Source organism: Macrobrachium rosenbergii, chromosome 9 (assembly GCF_040412425.1).
Source record: "Macrobrachium rosenbergii isolate ZJJX-2024 chromosome 9, ASM4041242v1, whole genome shotgun sequence".
NCBI classification, from domain to species: domain Eukaryota; kingdom Metazoa; phylum Arthropoda; class Malacostraca; order Decapoda; family Palaemonidae; genus Macrobrachium; species Macrobrachium rosenbergii.
This window is the reverse complement of record NC_089749.1, coordinates 30666552-30686551: the sequence shown is the minus strand read 5'-3', so window position 1 is coordinate 30686551 and position 20000 is coordinate 30666552. Positions and strand designations below refer to the sequence as shown.

The following is a 20000-nucleotide window of genomic DNA, read 5'->3' as shown; positions in this document are numbered from 1 at the left end:
AACAAGGCAGGTGGCAGGAAGTGTATGCAAAAGATTGGGAAGAGACTTGCAGTATCTACAGAAGCCAAGGAGGATATATGAAGGGAATGGTAAGCCAACTCACCTTTATGGAAACTAACTATATATGTTAAATGCATATGGAAGAAGAAAAGGCTGAAGCTGCTGAGGTGAGTATTGTTTGTTTAATATTTGTAACTTAGGAGAAGTTGAAAGGGTGAAAAATGTGGAGATATATAGAGGTGGTAAAAGGGTTCGCAACGGAGAAAGGACAGATCAGACTTTTCAAGATTGTTCAGTCAAGCAGTAAGAATGGAGGACGTTATGTTGGTGAAAAGTGTATGATCTGGGGGGTTTAAGAGGATAGATGGGAGGAAGACCCACAAGGTACTGGATAGAAGAGTGGAAGAGGTAATGAAAAGGAAGTGCCTTGAGGGTGGTGAGTGGAACTTAGATTGCACAGTGCGCGTGTTAGCAAATATCCCTTTCAGACGCTTGTAGAACCTAATGTTGCTTAAGATTTTTGCACAGGGGGTTAATCATCCGATTCTGCAGTTACAGTATGAATGTGGTAGTGTTCATTGCCTTGTCTCCTCTCGGATCCCATCCCCTGTTAAGGGAAACATCACACGTTGGAATATATATATAACATAACTATTTTATACAAAACGGTACAATCCTTGCCATAAGGTCTCACCTGAAGAGAGGCGCTGCACTTGCCTGAGCCCCATGGCACGTCTGCAATGTATGGCGTCCACCACATCCTGGAGTCACGAAAAGAAGATATCGTTCGAATCAGTGATCAAATAAAATTCAAGCATAAATGAACAGATTATTACCGGAGATGGTCATGATTAGCAATTTTATTATTATTCATTAATAATTTCCGTGAAACCTATGCTGCGGGAGCATAATGCTTTGGACAGTCTGGGGCTTCACTTCTAAATTAGTCGGCCCAACGACACCCATAAAAATGAGGACAAGCGCGAGTTTTTTTTTCCCCAAGTGCGATTTACTTTCATTTTAAGCATGATATCAATAAATAAACTTAGCGCTTATAGTGTTATTAAGATTATTTATGTGTATAGAAAGAATTATAATTTCGGTGTACTTCCTCCCTAAAACTAAAGCAAAACGTCAAGGTCAAAGCGTAACCCTGTGCAGTGTCTAATTCGAATTAATCCCACTTGACTCGAAAATGAAAGACGTTTTTAAATAGCCATATAACATCTAACCCCACGCAAGTGTAGATCCCATGCTCACTACCCATTTTTCCCTTCGCCCTCCGTCCCTACCTGACGGAGACATCGGTGCGAAAGTTCCTCGAGAGTTTCTCGTTTCCCTGGAGGAACGACACTGTCTGCAGTCCGCAGGAAAAGACGAACTGCAGAAGGGAGTTCCTCAGAAGAAGCATGAAGAAGACGTCTCCGGGGCCTTCGCTGTAAGCAACGAGTCCGTTGGCACTTTGAGATGTGAACTGGACGTAAACCTGAAGAGACATTTTGAGGAATATTTGAAATATTTCCTTCCTCCACCGGTCACATATTTAAATGGGGTGTTCCCTCGCATCTTTTCTTTGAAACAATATCATCGGAAAGTCACATTAATGCCATTAGGCTGCCTGATCCCGAGGAAAACACGAACAGAAACGAGAATGGAAAAAAAATTGGAAATCACACGGAACACCATGATAGGTCCGCCTCTTAACTGATGAAAGATTGTGAGTCGTAGTTTGTTGCTTCATATCAGCTGATAACAATGATGAGTTAGCATTTAAATACGTATCAAGAACTGGCATAATCAATTATGAAATATAGGTACTTATTTTACTTCAAAAGCTGTCAATCCATTCTTCAAGCCAATTCGTCAAACCCAGTGAACCGAAAGTGTATTACGTATTTACTGATCATTAATGTAAAAATCAGTATGTATTTTACCTTCATTCTTTTAACTATGCAAATGTTTCACAGCTGTGCTATTATCTTTGCAAAGACAAGGAACGTTTTTTGCGCAAACTGACAGAACTATAGAAATCTGCAATGAATTAAGACTTTGGCATCTCGAGTCGTAGGCAGTAACATTCAGGCAAGACCTGAAGAACAGTAGGAGAAGTGTTCGTAGTATTATTAACCAAAGAATTTACACCAGATGCAAGAATCTGTATTCTGGGGATTTTTCTTTATGCTTTCTTTCTTCTTTCTATAGGAAACACCTTAGTGACATTATCCACTCATTCAAATTTCAATCGCTTAAAAACTTAAGGTGAATAAAAATCGGATATCCTCATTAATTGCGTATATCGGGTATTCGATATCCTTCCTCAGCATAGCACGTGGGAAGTAAGACCTCGTTCCTCTTTAGATCTTCAATCAACAAGAAAGCAATCGTCTGTGAATTTGAACTCTATAAAATGAAAGGCAATTTACATCCATATATATTTTCCTGAGTGTAATAATAATAATCTACGGATAATAATCCCAATGGTTATGCTTGCCATCGTCCAGCTGGGGACCTTGTAATTTATGTAGAATGGTCTTAGACTCAGGGCGGTACGCAAAGTCCTGACCGTCAGGAACTGCCATCTCGACCGTCATTTTAACGGTATGAGTGTACTAGTATACTCAGACACGAGGCTTACAACGCCTGTTGACTTCTTGGAAACTCAATCCTTATGAATTTAAATAAGCAAATTGACTGATAGCAGTAATTCATGTAAAATACCGAATTTCCTTTTATGTTTCTGGGTTAATCTTATTTTCATTAGCCTGCGTCTGTGATGCTAAACTATGAACATTCGGCCTTGACAAATTCATGATTAAAAAACAGTTTACAAAGTTCTCTATAATGCAAAAGTTTTGAAAATAACACCATAAACATACAAATTAACTGAAAGCATTATATGTTTATATATATATATATATATATATATATATTTATATATATATATATATATATATATATATATATATATATATATATATATATATATATATATATATATATATATATATATTAAACCACAAATTTAGTTTAATATCTAAGTCACAATACTTTGGGAAACAACTTACCACAAAGGGGAATTATAAGTAGTAAGCGCTAATGACTCAATTGACTCAATGGTCATAGCCATTACCGTCGCATCCCAACCAGGCGGCAGTTCGAATCCCACTGGCGACGAAGTACTTATCATTTATAATTCCTCCGGGTGTAAGTTATTCAACAGATATAGTGAATTGGATATTAAACGAAATTTGTGGTTTTATAGTTTTTAATATAAAAATATCCAGATGTATGAGGTAAAAATTTATATATACATACATACAAACATACATATATATATACATATAAATTATATATATATATATATATATATATATATATATATATATATATATATATATATATATATATATATATATGTATATATGTATGTATGTACGTACATACTGTATAGTTAAAATTTTGTCTCATACATCTGGATATTTTTATATTAAAAATATAAAACCACAAATGTCGTTTAATATCTAATTCACTATATCTGTGGAATAACTTACATCCAGAGGAATTATAAATGATAAGTGCTTCATCGCTAGTGGGATTCGAACTGCTGCCTGGTTGGGATGCGACGGTAATGACTATGACCATTGAGTCAATGTGTATGTATAGTGTATATATGTATATATATATATATATATATATATATATATATATATATATATATATATATATATATATATATATATATATATATGCACACACACACACATACTAGCTGACCAACCCAGCGCTGCCCGGAAAATCTCTGAAGGACTCACAGAAATTTTCCTGCACTTCCTCGTACTGACTGTGCCATTTATCCATGAATTAATGTCCTGACTGTTCCTTTTATCCAGGTATTACTGTGGTGACTGTCCCTTTTATCCAGGTATTACTGTGGTGACTGTCCCTTTTATCCAGAAATTATTGTACTAGCTGCCCCTTTTATCCAAATATTACTGTGCTGACTGTCCCATTTATCCAGACATTACTGTGATGGCTGCCCCTTTTATCCATGTTTGGCTGTGCTGACTGTCCCATTTATCCAGATATTACTGTACTGACTGTCCCTTTTATCCAGGTATTACTGTTGTGACTCTCCCATTTATCCAGGTATTACTGTGGTGGCTGTGCCTTTCATCCAAGTGTTACTCTACTGCCTTCCCCAGTTATCCAATCTATTACTGTACTGACTCTCCCTTTTATCCAGGTATTACTGTGGTGACTCTCTCATTTATTCATGTATTACTGTGCCGATTGTCCCATTCATCCAGGTATTACTATGCTGACTGTCCCTTTTATCCAGACGTTACTGTGGTGACTGTCCCTTTTATCCAGGGATTACTGTGGCGACTGTTCCATAGATTCAGATAGTGCTGTACTATCTGTCCCTTTTATCTAGGTATTACTGTGGTGACTGTCCCTTTTGTCCTATTCAGGTATTACTGTGGTGACTGTCCATTCCACCCAGACATTACTGTGGTGACTGTCCCATTTATCCAGATATTACTGTGGTCGCTGTCCCGTTTATCCAGGTATTACTGTGCTGACTGCCCCTTTTATCCTATTCAGGTATTACTGTGGTGACTGTCCCATTTATCCAGTAATTAATTTTGTGTCTGTCCCTATTATCCAAGGATTACTGCACTGACTGTCCCTTTTTCCAGGTATTACTGTGGTGACTGTCCCTTTTATCCAGATATTACTGTGGTGACTGTCCCTTGTACCCAGGTATTACTGTGGTGACTGTTTAAATCTTGATACAGAATTATTAATCACAGAAAGAAAAACATTTCAATAATATATATCTATAGCATCGAGTACAGGAAATGAGGTACAATAAACCCGTACAGTTTACTTACACAATAAATTAGGTATGATAAACCCGTAGTTTGTTTACCACATAAGTTACAAAGGGAAGTGGGAAGGGAGATGGGCGAAGGGGAAGGCGAAGAGGGTACGGTTTTGAAACCTACCCTATTATTTAATTTGGGTCAAGTGACGGCCATGTGCCAAATTTTGTCTAGATCGGTCAAGCGGTTCGGATTTCTAATAGCGCACTACCATACAAACATACTAACATTCACTTTTATATATGATGTATATATACACACACGCGCACACATACACAGACATATATATTATATATATATATATAATATATATATATATATATATATATATATATATATATATATATATAATATATATATATTCATAAATCTACTGAAAATACATTCCTGTATGTATACAAAGTAAACTCTCGTATTACCTGAACGCCTTCTCTCAAGGACATTCTACCGACGTCCACACCTAGGTAGGACGCTCCCACGAAATAAGGCTTGTGGATGTAGAAGTACAACTCACAGTAGGCTCCTTTGTAGTTGAAGGCACACTGACACTAGAGACAAAATTTAACAAAATTATTAAAAGAATTAACGTCCAAGTTTAGTGGAGGTCATGCAATATAGAAATTAGTTTTCATCCAGTACACACACACACACACACACATATATATATATATATATGCATATATATACACACACTGTACATACAACCTATATATATATATATATATATATATATATATATATATATATATATATATATATATATATATATATATAAATAATCATATCAATAATCAGTGCGGCCTCTTCAGGTACATTCGTAAGATGCTGTATATCAAGATTATTTGCAGGATATATTATTAAAAATATGACTTTGTGGGAAAATGTCTAAATTTTCATGAGGAATATATCGTGCTATACGACTGCATATAAATGAGAGCTTGTATTTAAGCTATCATCAGTATCAGAAAAAATATTTATTACATAATGGCAGTAAAAACATATATATCAATATGATTGTTTACCAAAAGCAAAGGTTATTGTGTCTATTAGTTACTGAATAAATATGTCTCAAGCTTTATTTCAACTCAATATTAATGAGTGGATAATGACGACCTTCTATATTTCCAAATATCAATCGATCTCCATTTCATTAATTTTAATCTAAAGTCTTTTGAATACAAATCGAAATTTGCTAAGCTGTGTGTGCTCTTCGAGAACTTTACATTAACAAGCCGTGAGTTCAACATAAACTCTTTTAAACTCCAGCAGTCACCATAGTTATTTTTATATTTTGAGGATGTTCCATCGATCATAAGATTTCACAATAGGCTTTTAGGCAACCTTTACCTTTATCGATGTCCTTTTAAACGATTTTCCAATAATTCAATAAACCGCCAGCTTTCTGCAGTCGTCCCGGAATTTTAGTTTCAAAAAGAAAGGGGAAACGAACTCCCTGGTTATATTTCATTTTCAAATTATACTGATTTGTATAGACAGGCTACATCTTAAAATGTAAATACGAATCGTAATGGAAATATACAGAAAACCAAGAAAAAGACAAAATAAAGGCATAATAGAGTAAAACCAGATCCTGTGTTGATAATGCGCGGTTCATTCAGGGATAAGTAAGTAGTTCACTACCTCTTTGTGATAATGATGAATGCTCTCAGCGAGTCTGTCAGGGCGCAATGGTTACGTAATCTGCTTCATGTAAAAGATACTGTTATCAGCAGTGGATTCCGAGTTACATAAAGGAGAAGAATAAAAGCAAATGAGAATAAACAGCCCCTCAGAAACAAAATAGAACATGTCAGGCATTTAGAGAGGTGCTCGATCACCAATGAACAATGAAAATCGCCACTTTCCTGAAGACTCAAAAAGGCACAGAAAATGCTCCTCACAGAAATTGACGGAGTGAATTGTCGCAGAAGGACAGACAGACTTCTCCTGATCACCGAACGTTTACGAAATGGAATCAAGTGATGGTCAAAATGCAGGTCCATCTTCACCGTGTTGGAGCTCGACTTACTATCCCGAAGCGTAATGATATTATTGTATATGAAGCCTCTGTCGCTGCTTCGGATCAATCGAATTTTTGGGACTAACGATGTAGGTTCAAATAGCCCCTTCCTCCCTCGCACCCCTTGAATTGGGCACGAAAATAATCAATAACCTGATGTAGGAAGAAGAATATAACCCTTCGCTAATATCATTATCTTCCATGCTTTAAGACTTTCAGTTATTGTGCTAACTTTTGATGGGCTGATTTTTTCTTCTTAGATGACTGACTTGATCCGCCTTTCTATTTATCGTTCACAGACTTCACTGTTATTATTTTTATTACGTAATAAAAACATTCACTTCTGAAAATGGCAAGTGGGAGTTCATTTGGACTGCATTCCCTTACTTCTTCTACGTTACTGCAACATATTCCAGTATTACCACAATATACCGCTAACATTTCCATGTAAGCTTCTCGGTGGAGTATCTTGTAATACTCCAAAATAATAGTGAATCACTGAAATGCATGATGGCAGTGAGTTTTACTGAATGACCCTTATCGTTCAGATATTTGCGGAACTTACCAGTTCACATTTGTTGTCAGTTGCTTAGTTTTACACATAAAAACACACAAATTCACACACATATATACAGTATATACATACTACATACATACATATATATATATATATATATATATATATATATATATATATATATATATATATATATATATATATATATAAAATATATATACATATATATATATATATAAAACATATACAAATATACACACACACACACACACACACACACATATATATATATATATATATATATATATATATATATATATATATATATATATATATATATATATATATATATTGCATAAGTAAGGGAAATTCATTATGGACCTGTAGTTCTGTCACTGCTTTGGAGTGAGCTGAGCATGGCTGGTCGGGATAGCCATTACAGATGTGCACATTTACCCGACTTGCATATGGCAGTCGAAATGAAATGACCACTACTGTATTATACTGTATACGTGCAGTACGTTTCCTTAATTAGTGTGTTATAAACGCAGAACAAATACCAAGAAAGCTTTTAGATTCAGTGCTTTCTTTCATTTCTTTCATGATGCAAAAAAAAAAAAAAAAAAAAAAATAAGATGCGCAATCACACACACGCATGAAATCCAGACAGCTATACACAAACATCCAAGCTTGCAAAAGCAAAACAAACAAAGAGTACAAGCGTAAAATGCTGAGGCAACGCTCCCCTAAATAAGTAGTGAAAATACATTCCGAACTCTCCCTGTAATTAGTAAACTGAAAATAAACACTCGAAACACTAAGAACTCGGTTATCTAAATTGACCTCTGTGACAAAATTTTAATCAATCTTAATATCCATTCTGTGTTAAACGTTTATGAGACCTTTTAAAATGTTCACGTTAAAATACAAAATATACTACAATATTCCCGTTATTTACGCCATTTGGTTTGCCCCCTTCCCGAAGTCTGGAAATGAGCAACTGTAGAGAAGTAACACTCAACTATATCCTATACCATAATTTAAAAGAATCACATGATTTGAAGAGAATAAAGACTTACTATTGAATGGCCATCGATGATAACACAAGTTCCACCGTTGAGACAGTATGAAGACCCGCACACTGCAGAGTCACCGCTGGGAATTTCAGCAGTTCCTTCAGGAGTGGGAGGAGATATGCTAGTTGCATTATCTTTCCCGGTAGGTCTAGTTGCGCCTGGAGACAGAGGTGTCGTGTCGAACACTGGATCTTTCTTGCTGGGGCTCCCTGTCTGGTCCGGCTCTTCAACTTCTGTAGCAATTGTAGGAAACAAATCTCCATCTGGTTTCTCGGTCTCTGGTCTCTGCAAAGTTGTATCAGGAAACAAGGTAGTGAGGGAAACAGAAGTAGGACTACCCGACATATCGGTTTCAGTGCCTTCCTCAATGGAAGTTCTGTTTTCTGGGGACACCGTTGTATCAGATGGAACAAGAGGCACTTCCGGGGGTATAATGGACACTGCTGTGGCAGTAGTTGACGTTAAATCTGTTGTGTCAACAGTACTTGTGTCATGCAAAGATTTTTCATCTGTGACTGTCACATTTATAATGGACGTAACAGTGCTAAAGTCCACGTGATCAACATCCACATATTTTGTTGATGAAGTTACTTCTGTGACATTCATTGTCTCTATGACCGTCGGTCTTGGAGCTTCACTTGTTAAATTGGACTCAGCGTCCTTGGTTAATTCTGTTGCTGGGTGACTGACTGTTATGGCTGTAGGTTGTGTCACTGTCATCAAAGAATCTGGAGTCTCTTTTTCTGGGAAAACTTGTGTTGCTACGGTATCATTAAGTAAAGGATATTCAGTATATCCTATGGTATCTGGCGTTGCACTTGAAATAGCTGTTGTAAAAGAAACTGTTTCATTAGCAATAGCCTCTGTAGTGATAGAGTCATTAAATGTCTTATCGTCTACCTCAAGAGAAACATCTGTTGTTACATGTTCTGTTGTAAATGAGTCATTTTGCAAAGGAATGCCAGTAGTGAATAATGTACTGATTAATGTAGTGAAGTTTATTGCAACCGTTCCTAAATCACTGACTTCTGTTGTAGAAGTTATATTATAATCAAAGACGTCTCCTGTAACGTAATCTCTGTCAGTGGTGACAATATCCGTAGCATTAAAAGGAGTTATGTCAATTACAGATACATTGTAAACTGGCATAGGACTTGTGGATGATGATTCTTGTGTAGTATCTACTGAACTCGAAATATTTGGCAACATTGTTTCCCTTGTTGAAATTTCTGGAGAATATGCTTCGTCAGTAGTTACAGTTGACATATTATCAAAAACAGGTGTAAATGAATCAGTATATACTAATGTTATATTGTCAGTAACCTGTGTTGAATCTACTGTTAGATTCATATCAAGTGTGTATCCTAAGTCTGGTGGTACTGTGATTGTTTCGTTGTATGGTGTCACAGATTCTGAAGTTGAAGTAAATGTTTTGTTATATATTAATAAATCAGGTGGTATCGTGACTGTTTCAGTGTAAGGTGTTACCAAATCTGGTGGTACCGTAACTGTTTCATTATACCCATCAAGCGGGATAGAAGTGACGTTGTCTACACCATAAGGTTCCTCATCTGTTACCGTGAAGTTGAATGATTCTGTAACTGGTGACAGAGTTATTTCTGTTTTTGTGTCTAACCCTGTCTCATTAAGAGGAGTCACGAGCCCTTCCTCAAATGTAACGTTAGAAAAAACAGTAATGCTATCTGTAGTAGTCACATTTAGAATGTAATCACCATCAGGCGTTGGCAAAGGCAAAGCTGTTGATAAACCATCAAAATCAACTGAAATACTAGTAGTACTAACTTCATCTAATTTCATATCTGTGACATTCACATCAAGCACTGAAACCTCTGTCGTCATAGGTTCTTCTGTATCAGTAAAGTTTGCACTATCTATTGGAATGTAAGCTGTAGTAGACACACCAGGGTACTCAGAAGCTATAGTTCTATTATCTGTTGTCAAAACCACTTCTGTTGCATTGTCAACGTATACATATATTTCTGTCTCAGTTTCAGGCACTAATGTTGTTTTAACACCTTCAGTAGTTACATTAATGGTATCTTCTACACTGATTGTCTCATTATCATATGTTGGCATTAGGGCAGTGGTGGCTACAGGTTCCTCAGTTTCAAGAGTTTCCTCCTCAGGTCTATAGGTTATGTTGTCATAGAGACTGGTTGTAGGGTAAGCAGTTACATCTACGAAGACAGACGGGACAATATCTAGCGAGCTACTAACAACACTCAACACAGGCGTAGGCTCAAGGGGAACTACTGGAAGAGTAAAAGTAGGCGTACTCACGTCGAAATCTGACACAAGAGACATTGAAAGAATCTCAGGTGAAGGTGTTGAGTAAGGTTCTTCAAGTACTTTAGTTGCTTCTATGTCTGGCAGTGATGTTGATGTCATAAAATATTCTGAAAGCACAGAGGGAAATTCAGCTTCAAAAGCTGTTGAGGAAGCTAAGTCTGGAAGCACTGGCGTTGTTTCCACTATGTAAGACTCACTCCATATAATTGTCGAAAGAAAGACACTCTCGGAGGGAAATAGGGGAGTAGTCATGATAGATTCACTCCATACCATGGTAGGTTGGTACAAGCTAGGGTAGGGGAGAATGGAAGCAGAATAATCATCAGAAACATAAGGCACACTGGCAGTAAACGTTGGTGAGACAGAAGGCAACTCTTTGGCACTAAGAACAGAAGACAATGATGGGAAATCTTTCGGTTCCCTTATTGTCGATAGAAAAATACTCGTCCTAAAATCATAGCTAGGAGTCACCTCATCACTTGCATAGAAATAATCAAATAAACTCGAGGCACTTGTTGCGTAAGGAATGAAATCCATAGTGGATGTAGGGATGATGCTAAGGTCAACCTCCAATACTCCTTCAGTATCGTTCTTCGGCTTGCTAACATTGAACCAGTGTGGAAAGATACCCTTAGTATCATCAATTGGCTCAAAGGGTTTTCCATCATACCATGACGGAAGGGGGTCACAGTCTAGACCATCTGATGTTGTAACGCACTGGCAGAGTTCCCCTGAAGCAGAATTAGGGCAACTGCAGCGGAAACTGTCCACACCATCTATGCAAGTGCCTCCATTCATACACCTGAAACAAAATAAAAAAGAATCAGCAAAATCTGTTAAAATTATTTATATTTTCAATGAATGGAATGCTATTTTTATGCATTTTTCCTTTTGATCACAATAATCCTCATACAGTGATAATAAAACTGAAAGCAGAAAATTTGCAGTTCTTGCATCAACCTTGATATGATTCAATTATGCTGCATGTTTACAAGTGTGCCAAAACCACAAGATAACAGTAAAGCTTTACTCAGTTTTTATTTTGCAAAATGGCATTGTCTGAAAATTACCTGGGGGCATAAGGAAGGCAGTCATTGTACTGAAGGTGGCACTTAGACCCGTGGTAATCAGGCACACAGTAGCAAGTAGCATTATTATTTTCCATGACACAGAGGGCTCCATTCGCACAGGGACTATCTTCACAGAATACTACAGCCTCCTCACACAGATCCCCTGTGTATCCTGGTTCAGAAATTTCAAAATTAAAGGTCATCGACATTGGTAAGCGACTGAAATACAAGTGATACCTGGCTAAGGCTATCTGCATGTTTTTGCGTAACAAATTCTCATCACAAAAACTTATCTGAAATATGAAACCATCCGTATAATGTATGAGTGTTACTACTGTATTAATCCCAACTTATACGACCATATCTTATGAGAGCAAGTTCTACAAGACTCCACCAAAGAGAGAATTTGACACTTAGCATAGTTATCCAATAATCTGAGTCCTGGCCATTGTCTTTCAAAAAGAGCAGGAAGAGGCCACTTTCTTAAAAGAACATGAGTGACAAAAGCTACAGAGAACTGGAAATACTGCATACAGATCCAGACTCGATCCATATTACAGTAATATCTAATTAGACGTTCCATGGATCATGAAGAATCATTCAAAAAACTTCAAAAATAAGTTCTTTAATTTTCACCTAATATTGCTAACTGGAAAGCAGGCCAACAAATATCCAGAAAAAAACCATAAGCTCACTGGTAACGATAATGAAACAGCCTCATTGACTGAAGAATCATTTATAACACAAGGCATTACAAAGCTCTTCAGCATTTCATTTCTTTCTCATTCTTGCTTGAGAGAATTAATTAGGAAAAATATGCATCAGTGATATGATGTATTAGTCTAAAATCCAGTGACATCAACGGGAACGACGTGTAAGGGTGCTTATAAACAGACGGAAGTTTATTAGCAAGAATTGGGGTAATTTAAGCCAAAGCAGATAGGTCTCTGTATCTGGTTCAGTAATTCCTTTAAGCAGTGGGCTTGTGATTAACGTGAAATTCTAGCAAGATTCGTTGGAATATCATAGAGTTTGGCGATGGCCCTTTTCTCCTGGAGGTTGTCTTATGCCTATCGCTCTCTCTCTCTCTCTCTCTCTCTCTCTCTCTCTCTCTCTCTCTCTCTCTCTCTCTCTCTCTCTCCTTTGAGGCTTGAGGCTTACATATCTAGAAGTGGGCAATTGGTTACTAAATCTCTCTCTCTCTCTCTCTCTCTCTCTCTCTCTCTCTCTCTCTCTCTCTCTCTCTCTCTCAAAATAAACAGAAAAAAAAAGATAGAACTTCGTAACTTTCATACTCCGATTTTTTCACTATCAGCTGAACCAACCCGATTCCAACCGTAACGACCATTACCAACCGAATTGACAAGCGCAAGCAAAGCTGCCTGGCGTGTTGAGACAAACGCCTGCGTTGTAACAAGGTGACGTCAGACACTCGTCGACGTCCTTTTCGCACCATCTTCCTTGCCATCCTGAAGAAGGAAAACGAACAAATGTAAGTACACCGATAAACACATACACTATGTATGGGGATACTTAAATAATAATAATAATAATAATAATAATAATAATAATAATAATAATAATAATAATAATAAGGAGAAGAAGAAGAAACTATTTATGTTTACATTTCTTGTTTGAAGGCTGTGCCGCTCTGTCGCCAAAAGCCAGATGACATTTTCTCTTTTCAGCATCTTTTCATTTTTTTGTTTCAGTTTTTCTTGTTAAACAATCCAGTTTTTTCAGAGGTCTTAAATTAAAAACTAAGTGAAAAAAGTTGAACTGAAATAAATGGTGTGGTAAGAAAAAAGCGACGACAAACTTGACAGTAGAGCGCAAGATGGAACAAGATAGAGAACACGTTATCGGTAATTGCCTTTCCTTCAGAGCAATTAAACGGATGATATTTAAACATTCCGGGTTTATGTGTTTCTTGAAATCAGCTGGCTGTGCTCTCTGACTTAAAATATACTAACCCATATTCCAATAAAAGAATCAAGTAGGATCAGGATTCTACTACATTCTAGGTCAGATGCTGAGCTTTCTGACTATAATTTGCAATGTACATATAAATAAAGCATCTAGAATATGCTTCTCTATTCATAAGAATCAAACTGAAAAAAAAATGTTGTGTTCACTCTTAAACAAAAGAGGTTCTTAGTGGCTATTGAACCTGAAAAGCTTTATTCCACAGAAATGAGCCAGAAGCTTCTTTAAACCAAAAATCATAAAGGCCTCCTGTCCAAATGCACATCCTTAGCTACACCAGCCTCAGAGGTATCGGTTGCAAGGGAAGACACTGGTGATATGTCGACGGGAGAGTAAATTAGAGGCATCTCGCTATAAAATGTAGAAAAATAGTGTAAAGAAGAGATCTAAACAGAAAACAGAAAAGGTGGAGCAAAACAACCCTTTTTTTTTGTAAGTTGAATAGGCATTTGGTGTCATAGGTAGGTGTGCGCAAGCTCGTCTGCAGCGTGGGAGGGCGAGGCAAGGCGTAGTATTCTCAGGCACCTGCTACAAGATTTATACAGTTGACATTTGTAGACCACAGATTCCTCGTGGCAATTTAGAAATCCCCGTGACTGGATGAGCAGGTTTTCCCTTAAAGGCGGCTAAATTAGGAAACAAGTTTTTCATTGTTTCCTGTTTCTTCGGCGCAATCGAGTTTTCTGTACAGTGTATAATGCTGTATGAAACTCTCAGCCACGGTCCATGAAACTCTCAGCCACGGCCCATGAAACTTTCAGCCAAAGCCCGGTGGTGGCCTGTGTTGTTGGCACCTATAGCGGTGACAGACGCACGATCATGGCTAACTTTAACCTTAAATAAAATAAAAACTGCTGAGGCTAGAGGGCTGCAATCTGGTATGTTTGATGATTGGAGGGTGGATGCTCAAAATGCCAATTTGCAGCCCTCTAGCCTCAGTAGTTTATAAGATCTGAGGCCGGACAGAAAAATTGCAGACGGACAGACAAATAGCCATCTCAATAGTTTTCTTTTACATTAAACTAAAACAGAACCTTTTGTAAGCCTTCTGGTGTTCTATCGCGTAGATTTTGAACATTGGAGTATTGTAGTCTTAGGAGCGCGTACGACTGCCAGAAGTCTTCAACATTTTATAACAGAACTAAACTATCTCCAGTCTAGATGTTCTCGATAGGTTGAAGAGCAATACGATACTTTTGAGCGAGTTCAATTCTTTTTCAACTATAGCACTTTATTAAACCATGCGCTGAGATATAAGCAAAATGGAGAATATGTTTCGATTTTAGGGCCAAAATCTAAACTCCTAATGACCAGTACCTCAGGGTTTTTATCAAATAGCCGAATTAATAGATTGCAATGTTTGTATTTACCATGAGACAATACGCAAATAAAATAGTAAGAAATACAAATATGCATAAATTTTACATAGTAAGGATTCCATTCCAGAATGATATAAGCTCTGGTAATTTAGATAAAAAAAAGCATATTCTTCTTGAAGAGAAATTCACATAATTAAAGCAGACAAATGATTCCTGATGATATCGTGACGAACGAAAATTCGTTACCGCCGGAGGAGAAAAAATTAACTCAATTATTGAAATCAAGTGAAAAGGAGTAAAAAATGCGCCGAAGTTTCTTCGGCGCAATCGAGTTTTCTGTACAGCGTACAATGCTGCATGACACACTCAGCCACGGCCCATGAAACTCTAAGCTGCGGTCCCTGAAACTTTCAGCCACGGCCCGATGGTGGCATGTGTTGCTGGCACTTATAGCGGTGCCAGACACACGATCATGGCTAACTTAAACCTTAAATCAAATAAAAACTACTGAGGCTAGAGGGCTGCAATTTGGAATGTTTGATGGATGATCAACATACCAATTTGCAGCCCACTAGCCTCAGTAGTTTTTAAGATCTGAGGGCGGGCGAAAAGTACGGACGAACAGACAAATAGCCATCTCAATCATTTTCTTTTACAGAAAACTGAAAGGGCAAGAATTTCACCGAATCCCTCAGTACCGAGAAGTCAGGAGGTGTAAAAGATTCAGCGGCGAATGCTCGGCCGCCGCATCCCTTCCAGACATCACGTGGTACCTGCATGTAAATACCATTAGGTCAGTCTCGACTCAGGTGGTATTAAAACCCAGCCGGCAGCAGCCGCTCACGTAACAGGCCGGCGGCGGAAGGGTTTGGGCGACAGGGAAATATACCTTTCATAGTTCTCTCACATAATCAATTTTCTCTGACGTCAAATGTTTCACTTCAAGTGCTCGTGGGTCTGTCGGTAATCCTCAAGGTTTTTGATGAAGTGATTACACCTTTATCTTGTTACTTCTTTCTCTACCGTTCCTATTCATCCGTGCTTTCCTACTCTTTCTAGCACACGCACACACAAACATACATACATATATATATATATATATATATATATATATATATATATATATATATATATATATATATATATATATATATATATATATATATATATATATATATAATATGTGTGTGTGTGTGTGCGCGTCCGTGTAAGAGCATTCTCTCTCTCTCTCTCTCTCTCTCTCTCTCTCTCTCTCTCTCTCTCTCTGTTCTTTTCTTCCCCTCAGCTATTGTAGATCTGGACGATGTTAAATGGCTGGCTCTCAGCAATTATTTTGGGATTAGGTTGGTGGTCCCACGCCCAGACTGCGTCTCAACACAGCTGATTGACGATCAAGGGCATAATTCACTATTTAGGTTATTAGGAGTATAATCGATATTTCAGGAAATGGACAAAAATATATTTGTCCCAGTGGATCGATCTCGCGTTCTTGACGAAAGGTCGATCGCCAGTGAACTACAAGGATTATGTATATATATATATATATATATATATATATATATATATATATATATATATATATATATATATATATATATATATATATATTCCTTACAAAAATGGTTATATATGGCTTCTATATTTGATACTGTATGTCTCTCTCTCTCTCTCCCCATTTACATACACACACACACATATACATAACGCCCTTGCTTTCCACCTGAGAGACCTGGGTTTATATGATAGTAAAATTTATTACATGTATGTTTATATATATAAACACACACATATATATATATATATATATATATATATATATATATATATATATATATATATATATATATATGTAAATGCACAGAGAGAGAGAGAGAGAGAGAGAGAGAGAGAGAGAGAGAGATACAATATCAAATACAGAAGCAACTATATAACCATTTTTGTAAGGAAAATGGTCTCACCGAGAGTAGTTTGACCCTAAGGATGTCATAGTGATCTCAAATTTGACAAAATTGGCCCCCTGGTGTCTGATTAGCGTATTATTGAATTTCTATACCTCGACAGGAATTAATTCAAGATTCAAGGTCAGCAAATATAAAAGTCGTGGAGCTTGCGCACGAAAATGAATAATGGAAAAAAATGACAAATAGACAGTTGTTCTTGTTCTTAGATAAAAAGGGGATTGAAACAAGCAGAAAGCATGACGCAGATTGCGTCAAAACTTTAAATTCCTTAGACTATCCTGAACCACGCAAGTGGTTCAGGCCCTTAGAAACTTCCTCCTCCCTGAATAAACTTTCACATTTTTCCATTACCATTCATTATCCATCTTTTCCACCTCCAACAATGTTTGGAAAGCTCCCTGTTTACCTTTGATCACAATTGTCAAACTCTTCTGTGGGTAAGAGCATTAATCTGCTTCCACCATATTTTGTCAGAGCACATTTACTGCAAGCCAGGGACGATTATGCATACACATATGCATATAAAAATACATATACATATCTTCTGATGGATCGTCAAAGGACGGAGGAAGCCCATCCTACAACACTTCAAGGGAAAGTTTCCATCGATGCTTAGAAGATTGGAAAAACATTTGATCATAAAGTCTTCACTACCAGCATGGCTAAGAGGACAGCGATTTCAGTGTTTTGCTTTTATAAAAACACCTAGAAACTACGAGAAGCAAAGAGCGAATCCAGTTCAAGGTTCCACGGAATGCAAGACACTAATTGATGCGCCATGTTTCTGTTGACTGGGAACCCTCTCTTTTGGATGTCACCTTTCCCCACTTAGAGATGTGTATAGCTTTGACTCCAGTTTCGACTAATGACAATGTATGCTTTTTTCATCAACGTCCATATGTAATATAAAGAATTTTTGGAGGTGAATGTTGAACGGTCTAATCAACAAAAGCGAATGGAACAAGATTTACCAGGATACCTTTGAACAAAGTTCATCTCGAGTGATCAAATGTGCTTGAGGGTTATGGCCTGTCATGTGCAGTTAATAAGAAACAGGGGCAGTGAACTGTAATTCATGTGCAGTTAATAAGAAACAGGGGCAGTGAACTGTAATTCACAATAGCCGATAAAACAGATATGACAGTTATAAGAAAAACAAACACACATTTAAAAAACATATATTCGTTAAATGTATTCCACATTCGTATATACATATCAGAAACAACGCCATAGATGAGGCTATCGAGCATTTTAACCTGAGCATAAAATGAATTTGGAAGCATAAATATCTTCAATTGATTCACTGACCTCTACTGGACCTTCAGTGCCTTATTTGTATAATTTAATGAAAACCAGCAAACCTAGTAACCCAGTAAGACTTAGTATCGTTTGTATTATCAAGTGCAAGTTATCAAAATACCAACTGAAATACTTTTTATTTTAGGCACCATATCATCTTTACCTACCAAAAATTCATATCTTTGTGAAAAATGAGAAAATATGAGCATAATATCGAACCACAGATTAATTTGCTTCGATGTTAGCTCATTACTTACCAAAGTGCCTGTTAACTTATTGGGTTTCTTGGCATAAACCTTAGGTTACCAATAAGTGTTATTCTTGAATTTATTTGTTATTGTTTAAAAAATTGTAGATTGCATTTCACCGGAAATGTCTATGAACAAGTATTTGACTTGGCCATGGATAATCCGTTGTCCCCTACTTGTAGTCAAACACATTTATGGAGCTTTTTGAGACGAGGCTGATTCCTCCCGTTTGGTCTTTCTCAAACGGGTTGGTAAAGGCAGGGAAAGATGTCCTCGGAATTCTCTTCGAAAATTTTGACCAGGAGATTTTCTTGCTGTCACTCAATCCTTGGTCTCTTACATAAAACATTTTTCTTAAATGTCGTGATCGTCAGACTACTCAACAGAGTAAAATGATCCAGCTATAATTCAGGATCTAAGATCACTTAGCCTATGAGTTTATTGGAGCAGACGAAATTATTATCTGTTTTCCCAAATACTACTAGGAAATTGTATGAATACATCCCAAAAAACCATCTAGAACGTCCAACCAGAGAAGAAAGCCAATAAAAAGTACTAATTTTTAAGAAGTTTTTCAAATACTTCGTTAAAAAAAAAAAAAATAATGATAGTGTTGAAATAATGAATATTAGCATGTAGAAAAATATTCTAAGAAAAAACAGCTTTAAAACAGTACTAATACAAAATGCAACATTCCATTTTCAAAAGATAATTTATTTCATTTGATAGAATAGAATAAAATACAGAATTTAGGCCAAGGCCAAGCGCTAGGACCTATGAGGTCATTCAGCAATGAAACGGAAATTGACAGTAAAAATGTTTGAAAGCTGTTACTGAAGGAAAACCTCGCAGTTGCACTATGAAAAAATGCTAGGAGAGAGTGGAAAGTAAGATGGAAGAAACGGAATAATAAACGGAGACACAGTAAAAGGAATGAAAGGGGTTGCAGCTAGGGGCCGAAGGGACGCTGCAAAGAACCTTAATTAAGTAATGCCAGCAGTGCACAGCATGAGGTGACTGACGGCACTACTACCCTACGGGATCTTTTATTTGATGGAATAGATATGAAAATTAAACAGCATACAAATGCAGTCTCAAAAGTTCTTGAAAATAATGTCTTGTCAATACAATGACAAAACTCTGCCTTAGAACTGACTGCCCAAAGACCGAAGCAGCTGTCGAAGTTAATGACTTAACACAGAGAGGCATCCTTGGAACAATGTTAATTATCTGTACATAACAGCCAAATTTGACTGAAGCCCTGGTCTGTCTTCTACTGATCCTTTATTATGTTCAATTCCTAAAGCC

General features: G+C 36.9%; 1 protein-coding gene across 1 annotated transcript in view; it reads right to left on the bottom strand.

The window, feature by feature from the left end:
• The window catches only part of LOC136841671 (protein eyes shut-like), an 82959-nt gene that overhangs the window by 18597 nt on the left and 44362 nt on the right, over nucleotides 1-20000 (bottom strand). Inside the window, exons 6-11 of the mRNA XM_067108862.1 lie at nucleotides 13235-13348; nucleotides 11880-12051; nucleotides 8503-11611; nucleotides 5306-5434; nucleotides 1293-1486; nucleotides 695-761 (exon numbers count right to left, since the gene is read on the bottom strand). Of these exons, the coding sequence (XP_066964963.1) occupies nucleotides 695-761; nucleotides 1293-1486; nucleotides 5306-5434; nucleotides 8503-11611; nucleotides 11880-12051; nucleotides 13235-13348 (3785 nt within the window). The remainder of the gene's footprint in view (nucleotides 1-694; nucleotides 762-1292; nucleotides 1487-5305; nucleotides 5435-8502; nucleotides 11612-11879; nucleotides 12052-13234; nucleotides 13349-20000) is intronic.